At 37.0% G+C, this 19,540-nt stretch overlaps 1 protein-coding gene across 2 annotated transcripts; it reads right to left on the bottom strand.

Moving 5' to 3' along the window:
* Positions 1-484: 484 nt before the first annotated feature.
* On the bottom strand, positions 485-15,600 carry LOC577956 (acyl-CoA-binding domain-containing protein 5). 2 transcript variants are annotated; one of them, XM_030972741.1, is made up of 11 exons: positions 15,489-15,600; positions 13,905-14,025; positions 12,388-12,460; positions 11,137-11,184; positions 9,262-9,448; positions 8,615-8,848; positions 8,273-8,412; positions 7,308-7,440; positions 5,898-6,062; positions 4,883-5,145; positions 485-3,855 (listed from the first exon to the last, which is right to left on the bottom strand). In XM_030972741.1, exons 1-11 carry the CDS (start codon positions 15,586-15,588, stop codon positions 3,640-3,642), a joined length of 1,680 nt encoding a protein of 559 aa, XP_030828601.1. In that variant the 5' UTR covers positions 15,589-15,600; the 3' UTR covers positions 485-3,639. The 2 variants fall into 2 exon arrangements, with proteins under 2 accessions (XP_030828601.1, XP_030828602.1); XM_030972742.1 differs by lacking the exon at positions 11,137-11,184.
* Positions 15,601-19,540: the final 3,940 nt, after the last annotated feature.

Genomic DNA, 19,540 nt, shown 5'->3' with positions numbered 1-19,540 from the left:
GTATTAGGCAGTATTATTGATGTAATATAATAATGGGTCAATTTATATAGCACTGCTACTATATTAGTATACTCTACTGCCCTTCATACAAGTATCGTGTAATTACTCCGGCTGTAGCTGAGCTGCCATAAGGCGCTAAACTAAAGCATTCAAGGAATTTCATCCTACCAGGTACCTATTTACTTCACCTGGGTGGAGATTGGCAAATGTAGGTTAATGTCTTGCAAAAGGACATTGGTGCTGTGGCGAGATTAGAAACCACAGACATTATTAGGGTGTTAACTCTGTTATTGCCCTTTTAGCTCTACTATGCGTTTTGCAGTTGTCAAATTAAAGAAATGACAGTATCAGGCCAGCCTCTGCATATTACGATGTCAACAAAAGCAGTCATCTCTTGGAAAGAGTCTGAATGATATTGTTATATCTTGAATTTGTTAACCGAACGTCGGAATCTGAATGCAATAACAACAAAATGACATCTATATCAATTAATAGTGAATTTACTCTTGTGCTCATACACAAAAGGCATTTATAAAATTTGATTTCTTTCCAAAATTTACATATATGCATATATACAATTATAGCAAGTGATTATCGAAGACGCATTCAAAAAGTATAATAACACAGATGACAAGCCAAAGTTTGAGTTGTTGCCGCAGACAAAATATTCATGAACTTGATTGACAATTCCATAAGGCTTGTTCAGATATGATGTGGCAAAACTGTTAATTTTTCTACAACGTAAAGCGTAATATGCTCCACCTTCCCAATTCCTTTAACACAGAGCTCAGTGAATACGCAAATCCTTTGTGCACAGTTGTCATTCACTTACAAGTTTTACAAAAAGTGGCGGTTTACCCCACCATATCTAAGCAAGCATTTACAGATAAAAACTTGACTTCAGTGAACTAGAAACTCAACTGGATCTTTTGACATAATACAACAAATTGTTCAAGTTTAGAATAAATTCCAGTTAGAAGCATTATAAGGTAGGACATATTCATATCATATTCAGTGGGCAACAAATGCATTTTCATAAATCCTTGTATGTACTGTAAAACGGAAAATAGCAAACAACATCAGGGTAAATGGAAACAAAAAAATTGGAAAAGTATTTTCGACATAATATTCATTTAGAATAGAGGAATGATGCAGCCCCCTCTTTATTTCTTTAAATGGTCAGGATTGTTTCAGAGGGTAAAAACTCATGTCAAGAACACTTATCTATTTTTGGCACATATTCATCCTACTGTATGGGTAAATTGAATTGAGTCGATTTCCATCTTATATTCAGCAGATAACAATAATGCAGTTGTATAAATATTAGGATTTGGCAAAAGTTATAAGAGGAATATATCATAGAAGAAAAGAAAATGAGTAGAATCATTGCGACTTCTTCACTTTTACAAAATTCATACGGAACCAATCAAATATTTGTTTTAAACTTCCTGTGAGACAAGGGCTTTATGCTATATAAACGGACAAAATACATGTTTTTTAGGTCAAACACTTCTTAGTTTCAAAATTGGTGTCCTTTTTAAAAACGACCTTAATCCTTACACAAACAAAAAAATACATACCTGGTAGTTCAATGTTAATTTGGTTAGAACAAGGACACAAACATATCATTTGACCTTAATATTACTAAGAGACAATTTGATGAATGATAAACCAAGTTCATTTGTGCTTCTATGAATTTTTTATAACATTAACATAACACTAGCAGGACCCGCAGAAACTCCGCAGGATTCTAGGGGGAGGGGGTGTAAATAGATATAGACTTTATAAATTAAAACTACCAAGAATTGTATTTGAAATTTAGAGCAAACCATAAGTTCCCCACTCAACTTTATTTGCCATTAAGAGGACACCATAAGATTCCGATCCAACTAATTATTCTTGACGATACCAACAGTAATCACACATAGCAGACCTCAATTGATTCTCAACATGTCAAACACCACATGTACAAAACTCTACTGATTTCACTCAAAGTCGGTACTTACAGGCATCGTCTAACAATGTTAAATCTGAGATGCACGGCCCTACGTGTTATCAGTGCCTGTGATATGGTGTTATATTGAAGCCCTAAATAAATTACGCTTCGAAATGATCAAGAAGTCTGCACATAAATCATGAAGTCTTCCTTCTCACTTTATACGGTTAAGAAAGATAAATGTAATCTGTTTATTCGCTCTTGTATTACAGAAATGCACAAGGGCGAGTGAGGGAACTAAATTGAAAATATACATACACGAATGACTGAAGAAATAAAACACTAGATAAGTCAATCACATGTATTTTCTTTACCAAGATTTGGCCTTCCTACTTCCTAACTGTAATGAATGCGGGTCGAAAATTACATCTGTAGATGTTTCTGTATTTCTTACTTGATTAGTACTAGATATTTCTTTATTTCACAGTTAACCTTGTTTCACAGTTTCATACTTGCATCAGAATTAAAGACTAACAAAATAAAACAACTTTATCAAACATCAAAATCAAGTGCAGCTAATAAAGACATGTTATATATTGCACCATTTTTACACAGGCTAGTGTAATTACCTGAAAGAAAAGATATTAACTCAAAACATGATTATAAAGATAAAAACATTAACATAAATTAGAACGCAAGATCCTGATCAAGATTGAAAAAGAAAAAAAAATTGGTGCACTATCCATTTGATCAAACATTATCTATTATAATATCAACACCGATTGATGGAAAGTGTTATTTTTTTTTACAATATCAGAATTCCTGGCATTATTCAAACTTTAAAAAATGGTATTGTTACTGCAAGAGTCACCTAAAAACAATGATTGGACAAACATGGTTTAAGATCCTAATATCTTTTGATTTCATTTGATTAAAAGCTCCCACTGCAGAGATCAACATTTATTACACATGTGCGCATATCAGTTAATGTATGTACAAAGCTCTGAACCAAATACAGATAAATGTATACCACACCCATCATGATACAAATTTCTGTATGTCCTACAACATTGCAATAGAGAATGCAGGGGCACAAGAGAATACTGCATATCAGAAGTATTGGCAAGTATTAACAGTAATAATGGTATATAATAATGATATAGTGTTCAATGAATTTTCAAAAGTCTTTTAACTTCTAAATTGTTATTGTCCTATTAAACAAGAAGATCTCGTATTCCCTGGTTCAAATTCTATGTGAAGACTATGATACCGGATAGCCTTGGACTTGTTGAACAGCTTTTCAGGACATAAATGATACATGATTGACACGTGTATGCCTCTTCCTGCAAGAACCTTTTACAACCCTAACTAATGATATAACACCATATTGTCTGTTGAGAGCCAGAAGGGCATTATTACTCTGTGTTAAAGGATACGAGTTAACACCACTCTGACTCACAGTTGACCATATATTGTCTGTTCTAGAGCTAGAAGGGCATTAACTCTTATACTTTCAGACAGAGTTAAAGCCCTTCTGGCTTTCAAAATACAGTATAGTGTTTATTGTTAGTTAGGATTGAACAGATGACATATTGATATGCAATGTTCTGGGCCATTTTTAATTGATCGATTCAGAGCTGTTGCATCACAGGAATAGATTCTCCAATTTGTATTCTTTACAAGTACATACGATGATAGATCCCTCATCGAGGCGGTGGTCGTGCTCTCCGATGCCTTGCAAGGAACCTGAGGATCCACTGGACGATGAAGGGCCAGACCAGGAGGATGAAGACGGTTCTCACAGGGAGGGTAGAGAAGGGCCACCAGGAGGGCGTGGCTGGTTGGGGCGGAGTCCTGATGGGGGCGCTCTCCTTGGGTAGGGGAATCCCCTCTCTCATGTATGCTTGCTGAGTCTCGAGCTAAAGTGGCAAAACAAATAAAATCATTTATATAGTAATAATAATAATAGTTCGTTCTTTTATAGCTTATTTCAGGACCGCAGGCCCTCTGAAAGCGCTTTACAGATCGGATTCAGGCTTACCCGCACACAATGTATGCACATTCTCTACTCCCTGGGGAGCATTCCAGCTGCATGTTACAAGAACACTTGCTCATTTAACCACATTAACTTTCACATCCTACTGGGTACTGGTACCCAGGGTGGAGAGTGGCAAATCTAGATCAATGTCTTGCCAAAGGACATTAGTGCCGCGGCAGGACTTGAACCGCGGACCTTGTGATCCAGTCCGGTGACATATCCACACGACCACGACACCTCTACTATAACACAGCATAATTACGATTAGGATCTCAAGCACATGCATACACATAGGATCAAACAAAACAAAACAAAACAGAATCAATCCTCTCTATGAATTCAAATTTATCTGCATTTTGGCAATCTAAGTTCGGTAACAAGTGTCACTTCACAAAGGTGTCTTTAACCCAGTGAATACAGAGCCTGAAATAACTTGGGCTGTGATCTACAGGAAATGCACATTGTTCTTAGGCACAATCTTATTTTACCACATCCAATTTATGGCTAGCTTAAATTCAATTGAAAAATTCTTTTGGTTGACAATAGGCCTACAATTTTTTCAAAGAAGGGAAACTTTTATTCATGTGAAAAAGCAATAAATGTTCACGAATCAGAGACTGAAAATGTAAAAAAAAAAATATTAATATGCTAGCTAAAAGGACGACAAGATCAAGGACAAACTCTACATGAAAAGGATACCAAGATTTATAAAAAATCAGTAGATGCATACTTTAAATGTGAACCTCTAAGATCTTCTGTTCTATCCCACAAGTATTACATAAATAAATCAATAATAAATAAATAGTCGTGGGTATTCTCAGTCAAACCACACCTTTATCATGCCACATGGACATACTCTCCTCTGTACCGAGAGTAAACAAATTTCATCCCAGACAGTCCATGCGTACCTGATGTCTTGATATAGCGATGGTCTCCAGCGTGTTGAGTCTGACCAGGACACTGTTCATGTCTCTCTGAAGCCTCTCCAGTGAGATGGTGATCTGCTCTACCATTCCATCCGGTAAGGGTGATCTAAGGGGACTACCAGCACCACCGGGTGCCCCCCTACCAGCACCCCCTCCCTCTCCTTCTCTCCTCCTGCCAACCCCATCGGACGAGTCTTGTGATCCAGAGGATCGAAGGTTCTGGAAACTGTCTGAGGATACGTACCCTGAGCAGACATGACGATAGATGAAGAGTAGTGGTTTAAAGGTTGAAATAGTTTTGTTAAAGGTATAGACCAGTTTTGGAAACGCCCCCCTCTTAGAAGCTCTGGAAGCTCTTATTACCAATCATGTGAAAGAATAAATTTTGACTAATATGTGATGATACAAATTTTGCGGGTAAACCGCCTACTAATTGATATATTTGCTAAATTATTATATAGCGTAGTCCCATATACATCTTTCTGTGTTCAGTGCTTGTAACTTTACCAAGACTGGGCCAAATTTCTTATCATTTTGATGATTCCAAAACCTTGCCGTACACACCATATGCTAGATGATCAATTCCACACCGTTTCTTTCACAATGCAATCGCATGACCAGAACTGGTATATACCTTTATGGAACTTTTGCTCAGATTTCTTTCATGACTGTTGAAGCTGTTTTGAGTTATTTTCCTCCTTATGTGAAATATAGAATGAATGAGTTGTAGGCTGGGCTAGATTTGCCATTCCTTTCAGAAAGTTGCAATACAATTCATCAGAAATAATGGAGAGAACATCAAAATATCCAGTATATGTATCTTTAAAATGCTAGAATTAGGTGCTGTATTAACGCTGTGCATTATTACCATCATTTTTATACAATTGGAACAATATGAGTACACATTCAGTTTCCTTCCAAATTTCTTTTCTCTACCAAACCTCAGATGATCTTCAAGCAGTGCCCTTGGAATGTTATCAATCATAAAGTAACCCACCACTTAAATGACCTTGACCAGACTGGTTCAATGCACTGTCTTGACCTTGGTGACCTTTCGACCCCTCAGTGACCTCTCCGCCACCTCGCATGGAAGGTGTCGAAATGGTGGGTGCTGAACTGGAGCTTGAAGTGTACTGAGGCAAGATGACAGCATCAACATCATCTGGAAGAATATTGAAAACCACACTGTGTTAATTACATACATAAACTAGAAAAGGAGATGATGTTTTATCATTTGCAATTAGACAACGGGAAAAATCTCAAATATTAGCACAAACATAAACTTCCCAGATTTGAATAGTAATATCAGTGAACAAAAAGCTTACCTTCCTTTTCAAAATTCAAAACCTTTTTTCTTGTATTGTTTATTTCATATGCTGGAACAATTTATGAATCAAGATGAGCAATAAAAAAGGCACAACTGAAAACTTGGGATTCCAGTAGTGATACATGGCGTAATTTGTAGTAAAAATATGGGTAACAATCCATAGCCTCTTTCATCTTATTTATTATGTTGCATATCAAAACCGAGGAAGCATGAGCTGAGGCCTTATGGAAATGGCATGGTACACTGAAAGCAAAACGTATTAAACAGCTTCAAGTCTATATAATGAGATCCACTCAAAATCCCTTGACACTTCATTTAGAATATTACGACTGAATAAATGATGTATGATTTTGAATGTTGGTATTTTAGGTCAGGCTGCATGGGTCTTTGTCAAGTTTGAATATTACACAACTTTTGAGGTATCCTTAAAATCCTACAAGCTTTGCAACAGATGACGTGATGAGAATTTGGTGACCTGAGTTTTTCCTCTGGCAACATTTGCCCCAGGCTTTATTTCGTCAGGGATGTGAGGTAGGTTAGTGGGGGGTGCAATTTTGGGTTCTACGTTAGGCTTCAAGTAAGGCTTAGGCTTCAGGTAAGGGTTAAGTATCGTGTTTGGTTGAAGTTACGAATTCAGTCAGATACTCTTTTCACACTGGTTTTGCTTAGCCCCGTACTATCCTTAACCCCGGACTATTTTTTTGGCTTTTCACACTCACTGTTTTTAGTCCCGTACTAGCGCCTATTCCGGAATAAGAAAATTCCCGCTGTTCTCACTGCATTTCGTTAACCCCGGATATCGTGTATTTTATGATAGGACATACTTCGCATCTGGCCAGCTGCGATACGCTCCATTGCGTAGTACCGGATTTTTTTTTCGTTTCTGTTCTCATTCATTTGCTTAGCACCGCAATTGCGGGGTTAGCAGGAGTTAGCACCACAATTGCGGAGTTTTACGTTAACTTTAGAATTAGGGTTTGGTTGGGTTTAGTGTGTGGTATATACTTGAAATGAAGAATTCTGTTTGTGTAAATTTAGCAATTATTTGCAGGACCATGTGCCATAGAACCAAAAACTTACTATGGACTTCTGCCCTGGTGACTACGGCATGGTCTCCACTGAATGGAGTTGATGTGAGGTGCTTCCTCTGGTCCTCTTCCTCCTCCATAACAGATGGGAGCGAATCCGTCTTGGATATGTGAGCTACGCTTATCTGTATTGGAATAAACAACAGTCACAATATCATGCAATTAAGCAGGTTAGGAGAAAATGACTAGGATAAAACACCCTCAAGGCTGAAAGAAGAACCAACCAAACATGAGAGCGGCGACATAAGTTCTACATCTCTAACTTATCAGTAGCAAAATTGTTAAGTTTTTAAATCCAGGAGGAAAAGCAGGTGTTGAACTTTAATGTAGCTTTGACATTAGATCAGAATTTTTCAACGACACATACATGCGTCCACCTTTTGAAATGCCTCAAGAACAAGAATATGGCAAGGATCATAAAACATCATATACTGGTATTTTCATTGCTTTGAGAAATGGGAAATGTGACCTTGATTTCAAATGGAGTACAAGATATTGTAATTTAGTGGTGCTGATGACAAAAAAAAAAACATAAACACACAAACAAAAGAAGTATGATGATGATGATACAGGAAATGCTATTTTTTAATCAGATATTATTCCTTTATTTATGATTTCATTACGCGATGGCAGGAAACAATGGGATTACTAATCCCCAATTCCGATGACCCCAAGATAAAAAGACGTCAGTCATTTCTGAATGACCAATAGTTGTATGGGCAAAGCCTAGAAGATGTTCTCCATAACCTCCAAGCTTGAGTGTAATGCCTCTCTGGACAACGGGACCAGGGCCCTGTTTCATAGAACTTAATATCAAAAACAAGTTACAAACATTATTATAAGCTACTGAAATCCTTGCATTTGATCGGCTTTGTGAGTAGATTTTTGTCATAGATCCGTTGTTATTGATAACAAGTTTTATGAAACGGCCCAGATGAATTTGATTGATGTACTTACTCTACTGATGAGAGGTTCATCCACAGAGTCACAGAACTCGTCTCCATCAGAATCGCTCTCACTGGTCGAGGGTAGGTGTTCCTCTGCTGCTTCAAGCTGGCTCTTAGAGATCAGAATGGGATGACTGAGCTCAGCAGAATCTAGGGATAAACAAGAAACATCATTGAATTGATTGATTGATTAAGAATTCTTAAGGGGTGAGAATTTGCTTAACTGGTTTCTTTTTCTTATGTTAATTGAGAGCTGATTTGATGAGATAAATACCTATCAATGACCATGAAGGGAGGTCTAATCCCTCCTGGCCAAACTAATGCAGATAGGCTTTAAGATTCTCATACTTACTCTCTCCTTGGTGCGTAGATACAACCCTCACATAGCTGCTTTCTCTCGTTTCTTCTTTTGTGACCTCCCCCTCCTCGCTATGGCCATTGACCTCCGCTTCGGTACTAGAGCTCTCCAGTTGCTCCGTCTTGCCCTTTGACCTCTCAATCAGGTCATGGTCATCCTCCAAGTAACCATTGGTGTAATCAGAGACATCGCTCAGATCTCCATTTTGAAGGGTTCTGGCTTGGTCACCTACAAGATGGGAATGTAAGGGGAATTGTCAGTTCTAGGAAGGTGAAATACAGAATGAGGAACACTGTTCAAAGGAGGCTAAAAGTGTGCTATTCATTATCAGGTGGTCACTAAAACATGTTAAACTGGTTGTAAAACACACACTCTTGTCACATGGACCCAAATGTTAAACTTTCTGGACTCAAGACCCTCACCATAAAGATAATCTATAATCCAACTGCATATCTGACTCCTAACTAAACCTACTCCTAACCCTATATTCTTTATGAATTAAAGCCCAGAGAGATTGTCTCTGGAGCAAATATCAGATGACCACCCTTTCCAAGGGAAGCAGGAAACACGTTCTTTATAAACAGGTGGTCGTTAAAGCACAGCTGTGAAGAAACCACCCGACACTTGCAGCACTCTCTCACCTCTTTCATCCACTTTTGTCTCTTTCATCTTGACCCCTCCATTGACATGTCCATTGACCTTTGTGACCTGCGGACGAGATGATGCTGGGACATGCTCCGGTTCTCCCTCGTGGACAAGTTCAAAGAAGGGACCCATGACCTTGAGAAAGGTCACCACCTCATCCGTCTGTGGCATGGTCTCTATAATCTGGGTGAAGAAACCAAGCGAAATGTGATTAAAAATAATATTCATTATCTTGAGCATTGGTGATTTGAAAAAAAAGAAGAGATTGAAGAAGAAACTAGCAGAATCATAGTCAATCTACAATGAATATTGAATATCATGTATAAACGATATCTGCTATATAAATTGTCAGTTTACCAAGTTTTGAAATAATTATGAAGCCAAATATAAAGTTTAGAAAGTACATAGAAATGTTCACTTCAATCACTTGCATATAGTTTTGGTCTTGTTGCACAAAATTAGGATGCATGAATGTACCCCCAAATAACAGATTTTACAGGATTAAAAAAAAAAAGGCTGCAGTTTTCAAGAACATCTTATAGCATGCGAAATATAGATCATGCAATTCAAGCAGATGAAACAATTTTTGAATGATAATACTGACAAGGGTAAACTTTGACTAAAAATGCAAGCAAGATAGAAGGTTGGAAGAAAGAAATTGTAGATACAGGGAAAAAAATTTTTTTAAAAACATCACTGGATCATGCTAAACTCCTTTTGGCAAAAATTAATCTCGACGCCAGGCCCAACCTTTCATTCGAACTATACCTGTAAGCTTTAAAGGGCCACTCTAACCCAACTAACACAGCCTTTCAAAACATGAATACACCTGTACTTATTAATATTCCAGCCTCTGATTTTTCAGAAAATCTCTAAATTGACCCAAAACTGATAATAGCCATCCATTTTTCAGTTCTCACGCTTCCCAGGCTATGCCCCTCTAAAAAAGGTAATACGGTCACATGGCTTGATGATGCATTTGACGTCATTACGGGCATGTCCGATTTGATTATTTGATAATATCATAATTAGGAATGACGAAAGCGCCAAAAACGTACTGGGATTATCAAGTGCATATTATTTTTCAGATAAATGTCTTTTTTTTCCCAACTAATAACATCATAGTTTGCCTTTTTAAACACTGCAGTGACATCAAATGCGTCATCACCGAAACTGGGCTTTGTCCTGAGTCATCATGTTTAAAGCTAGATTCCAGAATTATTGATGATTTCTAAGAAAAATCATTGTCATGTTTGGAATCTCCGTAAAAATTATTCTACATGTCTTTTTTTCATTTTTTAGCCCGTTTTGGTTAGAGTGGCCCTTTAATAAATCTATCCCCACTGGTTTATATGGTAAAGAAATGGGTGGTCCTACCTTACCAAAAATACCTAGAAGACTTTACCATTGTGAAAAAGTACATGTAGATTTCCCTTTGGTCATTGTAATTGAAAAAATTTAAGACCAGGCCTGAAGATTTGATAGAACAGCATCTTTCTTAAAAGATGTACACTGTACATATTATTAATTATTTCTTTACTTTTGCAATTTTAGTGACTTTGCTGTAAGTGTAACAAACTTTATTTTTAGGCCCTATAATAAGAATATATGGAGAGTTTAATTTCAAAAGAAGCTAAACCAATTTTTGTAACTACAGAGAAAAAAGAAATTGTTTACCAGATTTTGTACAGGCGTATATTGAAAAGTGATAATAGAAGGTGCATTTTTCATAATTGCTGACAAAATTTAGGTAAATAATTTTGTTGAAAGACGGGTATATAAGTGAACAATGTTCTGATATTAATAACTTGATTTTCATCAAAATTAGATTTAGCTGCTTTTGGAATTAAGCTCTTCATATGTAGACTCACTTTGTACATGTGAGGAATATCCCGAGCTTTGGAATTATCCAGGATAGTCTATGTAAAAACAGAGAATAAACATGCAACATCAAAACAAAGAAAAGAAAAGATGATAGCATATCAAACAAAAAAATATACAGTACGACACCAATAGGAAAATATATTCATACACTAAAGCATTCATTTGTTTTCTCTGAATTTGAAAGGGGACCTATCACCTACACAATTAATAAGTATGCATCTAGTATGTATGTATTATTGTATAAAATAATTTAATCAAACACCAAACTTTACTTTAATAGTACTGTATGGATTAATGGTAAAATAGAATTAATACAATGAAGAATGAATTCAATGAAATAAAACTCTGCATAAGGAATCCAAGTTTGACTTGGCTTTCTGTATGCATTCTCCCCTAGACGATTATTTCTAAGTACATTGACTGGTCTACTACTCACAAGCCGCTTTCACATTCATTGAGAGAGTATTTAAACTTGCAATATTTCTTTATAGAAGTAACCTAACAGGTAGTGTGCACTTTGAATATAGCACGGTAGCCAGGAACCTGTATTTACAGAGAAAAGGATGTGATGGTAAGTGGTCGCCTTAAGATTCTAGTCGATATGAAGGTGAAATCCCCCTTAAATGTTGCTTGAATCAACATAATTTAAAAGGAGAAACAACAGAATTTTACACACAAAAACAATACTCAAAGCCGTACACAAAAAGCAATAAAACCCATCTATTGAGAGTCTGAGACCACTCTTCCCATGTCCCTCCCCCTCCATAGGTCTTCCTCCAGTCAACATTTTAACCCTTCCAATGCAATAGGTGGTACATACCCCAATGGCCAATTTTTAAGGATCAAATATGATCTTGAGAAGAAAAAAAAAATGTGTTTCTTCTTTAAATTCAAAATGGTTTTAATGGGTCAGATGAGAGTAGTTATAATGGTGCACAGTTTGTATCAATTTGAACAATTAAAAAAAGTGCAAGTGCATTTCCCAAATAGTCTTACAATAACATAGTTGCCATACATGCATAACCGACTAAACTGAGCATAGACTTGTTAGCATCAAAGGGGCTAAAAAAAAGAGGAAAATATTTGTGTATAATAAATAGTAACAACTAGAAAGCTATTTGAAAACTAACATCTACTATATATAGAACAACAGTAATGGGAAAGGTGATAAACAGAGATTCACAGAGTAACACAAAATGCCACAATTTCAAAATGACAATGCACTTTCATATTCTCACCTGTAAAAGTTCTTCAACATACAACCTCTTTGCCTCCTCACTCTCCATGCTACCTAACACAGACCATGCTTGCCTGAGGGGAGAGAGAGAGAGGGAGAGGGAGAATGAGAGAAGGAGGAAGACAGACAGACAGACAGACAGAGGGGGAGGGAGAGAGAGAGTGAGAGAGAGAGAAAGGAAGGAGGAGAAGTGAAAGGGAAAGTGACAGGATCATATTATTTTATCAATACAATATTATCAATATTGTAAAATATCTATAGTTGATAAAGAGAAGCAAAACATACAGTTCATGTACAGCTGGTACATATATATATACCCTTACTTGATTTCACTAATTATAACTTTAAAATTATATGTTATGTCCTGAATATAAACTGGCATAACATTTCTTTAAAGACTGGGAAGACAACTGCCCCCCCCCCCCCTCCACCAATGTACATGTACTTCTACTTCTTCATTCTCACAATTAATAGCATTCTTATTCATGTACATGTACCTATCAAAAGCACATCATACTTTTAACATACAACATACAATGAAAAGAAAATGGTCTGTTTTGGACTTGGGTAAAATGTATATACAGTACATGTAAATATTTGTGAGCATCTTCTTCTAGTCCAGGCCTTCTCCAACTCAAAGAGTAAATATTTGATAGCTGGGACATATCTGAGGACCATCTTGTACTTTGTTCATGAGAGTACACTAGGCCGACAGTACACCACACACTATGCAAACAGTTCTAATCGAGTTTCTTGCCCAAATCAGCAGGAAACTCAATCAAAATCTTACTACCCACTTTAATGCACATCTCAAGTAACTGATTCAATGTATGTGTGTAGCTTTTATAAAAGGCACATTTACTAAAGTTTGAATTACCAAATGCCTGGAGAATTTTGCCAAACTATCCACAATGCGATGTTAAGAGCAAAACTTAAGCTGTGCCCCTTTGTTATTTGTTTGGCCACTGGTCTTCTCTCATTGTCCACAGTAACACCCCCCCCCCCCCCCCCCCCACCCAGACTGGTATTTAAGAAGCCTGACAGGCTGACATACACATGGCGTACATAACAATTGTATTTCACTGGATTGGAGCACCAGTATACATGTTTTTAAGAAATAGTAAAACAGAAAATTTTCCCAGTTATACTGTTCATGTACACAATTATGGGCGACCTTGTACTCCCAACATATTGTTCGAATCCCGCCGCGGCACTAATGTCCTTTGGCAAGACATTGATCTACATTTGCCACACTCCACCCAGGTGAAGTAAATGGGGACCGGTATGAAAGAATTCCTTGAATGCTGTGAGCACCGAAATCATAGCCTAGCAGAGCCTGGGTAATATTGGAGCGCTTTGAGCACCTTGCAGGGTGGATATGTGCACTATATAAATATCCAATATTATTATTATTATTATTAGCCTTTTTCTTTCAAGTTTTTATCCTCAAATACATTCCAGCTCTGATAATCTCTCATATATTAAAGAACCATTCATGGATATTTCTTTCATATTTACCATTTCTGTGTCTGTACAACATTCCAGAATGCAGGTTTTGTCTCATGGCATGGGCCCTCTGTAGCCTGTTTATACAGGCCATAGAAACGTTTCATCAGCTCAAACGATGGTTGAAATGGGCCTGTTGAAAGGGAAATAAAGAACACACTTTCACTATAGCAACAGTGATTTTGGCCATAGCCCCACATACATACAGCTAATTTTCTATTTATTAATATAATAATAATATAACTTTTTTTTTTAATGACCAAAATTTGGGCAGTGCTGGTACTGTACATACATACATTACAAGGACAACACTCAATACCTGGGGATAGAAATATTCATTTCTATTAAAAGCGCTCTCCTCATATGCCTAGAACTCTGCTCTGATCTAACCACTTTGTCAAAAAGTTTCTGCTCTATTAACTACATCCATCAAATATTTTTCTTTTTTTGATACACACAACACATTTTATATAGTATGCATATTTTATCTGTCAGTTGCTAACAATAGATCGACCTCGAGTTGGCAGTGTATTAGCATGACCTGCAATGAGCACTCAATTGAAACTTTAACAATTAATTTCATTTGCTCATACTCACAGCCCCTAAAAAGCAAATATTAAAATAAACAAACAACAATGAATCTAGGGACTCTAGCTTAATGTTGATAGATTTCTAACACTAGATATTACATGAAAAATGTGAGGCTGTATGCCCGTATTGTGTTCAGTAAAGATTTCTTAGGTGTACTGTAGGCAAAGTTAAAAAAAAAGGAACGATAAAAAAAAAAGTAAGTGATGTTGTGATGTTGTGATGTTGTAATGTAATTGTTAGATCCAGGAATCTACAGATAGTACAGGTGGCTAGAGTCCCCACGTCTGTGCAGCGCCCTTGCTTGTCTGCGCAATACATACATTGTACTGTACATGTAACTGCTTGATTATGATAAAAACAAAACATGTAATAGACACAAAATAGCTGTCTCTAATTATAACGTACAGCAATACACATTCATGGTTTGAAGATTCTTATTTTCTTACTTTTTATCTGCAAATCTTGATATGGCATCTTTCACATGAAAAATCCCAAACTACACAGACATTGGAACCTTTCTTTTCTTTTGCAGTGTTCACAATCAATGACACCTCTTTTTCTTGAAAATGACAAATTTCAATTTTCTTGAATCTTGCTCATATTTTGACATTTTTGGCACACTTACTGTTTGGAATATAACTTACAAATAGGTATAGGATGAGATCAATCAGAATTCAGAAGAAATTCTTATCAATTTCAATTGAAAAGTTAGGCCCGATAATACGCAAGATGATGCACAGTAGTGCATGCATTCATGCAAGAGACTAGACATGCATAGACCGTGGTCTGCTGGAGCTGTCCCAATCTTGGCAGTGTCGTCGGCCGTAGCCAACGGCGCAAAACAAAGGAGGTGAAGGCTTATTTTCATCTACCATCATCTACCGATTTGTCTCAAATCTGCATGTAATGATGCTTTGTCCACGAATAGATATATCGATTAATGGATTCAATTTGGTCTTAACTGAAATTTCACTTCAAATGGTTATAAAGAATAGACGAACGTACCATTTTTCGGAAGTTTTTTGATGACAGTCACTGCAGCATCAAATTTTTCTCCGACGGACGCCATTGTTGCTCGGGTGTCATGCAAACAGATCGCCAGCATTATGCACCAAAGCGCCAATACAATACCCAATACATGCATGGGACCGTCTCCAATAGATGAGGGGGAGGGCGAGGGGCATGGCCGGGGGTGGGGAGCAGATGAAGGAGGCACTGGGGAAGGGGCAACGATGGAAGGGGTGGGGGCAAGGTGAAATACTGTATTATCATGGGTAAAAACAGATTAGTCAATCCAATCAAATTCAAAAGGTATCATATCGCCATTTACGAATCGATGCACATAAAATAATTCGAATTATAATTATGTTCGAAATGTTTGCCTTGGTAGCCAAACCAAGCCATGCACGTATTTTAGACTTATAACTTTAAATTGTATGGTGTATACTTAATCTTTACCTCATGTTTGTTTTGTTTTAGAAATATAAAAATGTATATATCATGTCAATGTATTTTATTTTTATATCTTACTTTGTTTGATATATCTTTCTGTATTGTATTGTAAAAAAGTTGTGCTCTCATACCCCTGAAGGGGGTCGATAGAGTCAAATCTAAAATCTAAAATTAAAAATCTAAAATGACAATCCATTGCTCTCGATTAACAAAAATTTAAAAGGACATCAGAAGAATATTGAATTTGTCTTGCAATAGCAGGTAGCTGGTCCCACAAGTTAATTTGCTGCAACAGATGGAAATACATTTCTCCTCAGTCACGCTTTTTGGTTATTAGACGTTGAGTATATAAGCCAGACAGACGATGATGAACATCATGCACTATGAATATGACTGACAAAGAAAGCGGATAAAATATGCAGTTCCTGAGGTAAATATATTTGGTACACCAAATATCATTTTCCCCTATATACATATAACTTTCTTCTTTCTCTGTTTTTCTCTGTTTTAGTTGTTGTTTTTCTCGTTCCAGTTTGCTTTTTTCCTCTCGATTCCTTTGTATATATTTTCATCCTCTCCTTTTCAAATTTCAAGCTATCCCTTTTGTAAATATTTCCCCCATATTTAATCATGTGTAGTTTTGATAACTTTGAAACATTTGTTAAAAGTGAAACTTGATGGATTATTTTATATGGGGACCTTGCTCTTACAAGCCCAGCTTTTCTAAGGTCTCTACTTTCTTTCGTTTGGATTATATATCGACTTAAAATTGCACTTAAATTGTTTTTTCTTATGCTGTTTTTTGTTCTATTATTGTATGTAAAAATGTTGTGAAAGAAAGAAATAAAATGAACCTTGAACCTTGAAAGGAACATCCCTTCACTGCTATTATGTAAAAAGTGAATATGCATGTGACACCTGTTCTACACATTTTTACATAATAGCAGTGAAGGGATGTTCCTTTGTCTACCTGAGGAACTGTATATTTTGTCCGCTTTCTTTGTCAGTCAAGTTCATAGTGATGCATCATCAGAATATGACAGGATCTGTATCCCAGGTAGTCTACAGTTTCACGAGTTCCGTACATATGGGATGGGGTGGGGCAACTACCATCATCCAGGTGTATGATACCCCTGGCTAATTATGCCATTAAAAAAACATCACAGCCTCCCCGATCAGTTTCCTATAAAGCTTACAAAATCCATGAACTAATCCATTAAAGTCCAGCTAGAGGCCAATTTTATTTTTGTTCTAAACAAATGTTGCAAACTGACCCCTCCACAGTGGCGTACCTGGGGTACTCCGTCAGGGGGGGCAAGCGACCGAAACAAACAAAAAAGGCAATGCTAATTTTCACTTCTGGCGAGCGAGCGAGCAAAAAAAAAAATCTTTAAGTAACGTTTGGTATATAAACTGGTATTGTTGCAAGTTGGGGGTGGGAATATTCACTTGTTAGTGACGTTAATTTCATTTTTTTGCAAAAGAGTGTAGCGAGCAAGAAAAAAAAAATCACTTCTTTTTTAATAATTGCGACTTAAACTTGGTTCAATTGTCCCATGCAGGACGCGGGAACAATATTGTGTTTAGGGTGATGTTATACCCATTTTAGCTAGCGAGCGAAAATACATCTTTCTCTCAATGAATTGCTATATAAAATTTGTTTCATTGTTGCAGGTAGGGGGCGGGCACAATCGTGTTTAAGGTAATGTCAATCCCATTTTGGCGGGCAGGCAACCCCCTACATTTCTCTTTTTAATGATATTGTAGCAGGTTAGTGGTGGGCACATAATTCCACGAGCTAGCGAGCGTAGCGAGCGAAAAAAAATTACTTTTCTTTTATAGGGAAAATATGGTACATAAAACTTGGGTTCATTGTTCCATGTCAGGGACGTGATTATTAAAAGCGGTGTTATTTCTATTTTGGCGAGCGAGCGAGCGAGCAAAAAAAAAAATCACTTCTCTTTTATAGGGAAAATATGGTACATAAAACTTGGGTTCATTGTTCTATGTCAGGGACGTGATAATTAAAAGCGGTGTTATTTCTATTTTGGCGAGCGAGCGTAGCGAGCGACCAAAAAAAATCACTTCTCTTTTATAGGGAAAATATGGTATATAAACTTGGGTTCATTGTTCCATGTCAGGGACGTGATTATTAAAAGCGGTGTTATTTCTATTTTGGCGAGCGAGCGTAGCGATCGAGCAAAAAAAATCACTTCTCTTTTATAGGGAAAATATGGTATATAAACTTGGGTTCATTGTTCTATGTCAGGGACGTGATTATTAAAAGCGGTGTTATTTCTATTTTGGCGAGCGAGCGTAGCGAGCGAGCAAAAATTTTGTAATGATAATTGGTTCATAAATTTCAGATTTTTTTGTTGCAGGGCAGGGCTTACACAATTATGTCTAAGGTGATGTTAATTCCATTTTGGCGAGCACGAGCACACCAAAACTTCTTTGAATAACGTTTGGTACATAATTATTAACTGGTTATTGCAGGTTGGGGCGGGCACGTTATAGCAGTGTCAATTCCATTTTGGCCAGCGAGCATAGCGAGCAAGCAAAAAAAAAAATCTCTTTTAATAGAAATTAATAAATAAACTTGTTTTTATTGGTGCAGGTCAGGATGGACGCAATCGCGTTTTTACGCGATTCAATTCCTTTTTGGCGAGAGGGCGAAAAAACTCTTCCATTTTTAATGATATTGTTGCAGGTCAAGGGTGGGCACAATTGTTTCCAAAGCAATGTCGATTCATTTTATTCGTGAGCGAGTGTAACGAGCGAGAAAAATGAATTAGTCTCTTTTAGTAACATTTGGTACATATATTGTGTGTTATTGTTGCCATGGTTGCAGGTCGGGGCCCGTCGGGGCAGGCACAATTGTATTCTAGGCAATACTAATCCTTTTCTTTTTCAGGGGGACGAGCAAGTGAAAACATTTAATACAAAATAGGCTAGCAAGCAGTTCGCGCCAGCGAAGAGTTTCAAATTTGTTATATCACTTATATTTTCCTATTTTCATTTGTTTTAATTTTTCAGGGCCGTATGCGGAATATTTTTCTGGTGGGGGAGGGGGAAAGATGCGTTAAAAGTTTTCGAAGAATCTCAAAAGCAAAAGAAGTGAAGGGAGTTCGAGCGACCGAACTGGTCATGAGGGTACTTTTGCATTTTCAAAAGTAGAATTGAAGGATTTGGTATAGGCCTACACTACATTTTCAGGAAAAAAACCGTACGTTTTCAAAATATCTGGGGTCAACTGCCCCCCCCCCCCTGGTGCGTACGGCCATGGTCTTTTTTTTTTTTTTTAATTTCCCCATTTTTATTCCTTTCCTTTTTTTTTCCTTTTTCTTCCTTTTCTCTTTTTCTTCCTTTTTTCTTTCCTTTTTTTCCTTTTTTCTCTTTCTTTCCTTTTTTCTCTTTCTTTCCTTTTTTCTTCCCTTTTCCTTTTTTCTTTTTCTTTCCTTTTCCTTTCTTTTCTTTTCTTTCCCCTTTTTCTTTTTTTCTCCCGGAGCCCGTCAGGGGGGGCACTCTGCCCCCCCTGCCCCCCCCCATAGGTACGCCAGTGCCCCTCCAATTCTTACTCTGAGCCCAAAACCTGTATGATCTTT

The sequence above is a fragment of the Strongylocentrotus purpuratus genome, unplaced genomic scaffold, assembly GCF_000002235.5.
Source record: "Strongylocentrotus purpuratus isolate Spur 01 unplaced genomic scaffold, Spur_5.0 spur5_scaffold_6, whole genome shotgun sequence".
Lineage (NCBI taxonomy): Eukaryota > Metazoa > Echinodermata > Echinoidea > Camarodonta > Strongylocentrotidae > Strongylocentrotus > Strongylocentrotus purpuratus.
This window is presented reverse-complemented; position numbering and strand designations above follow the sequence as displayed.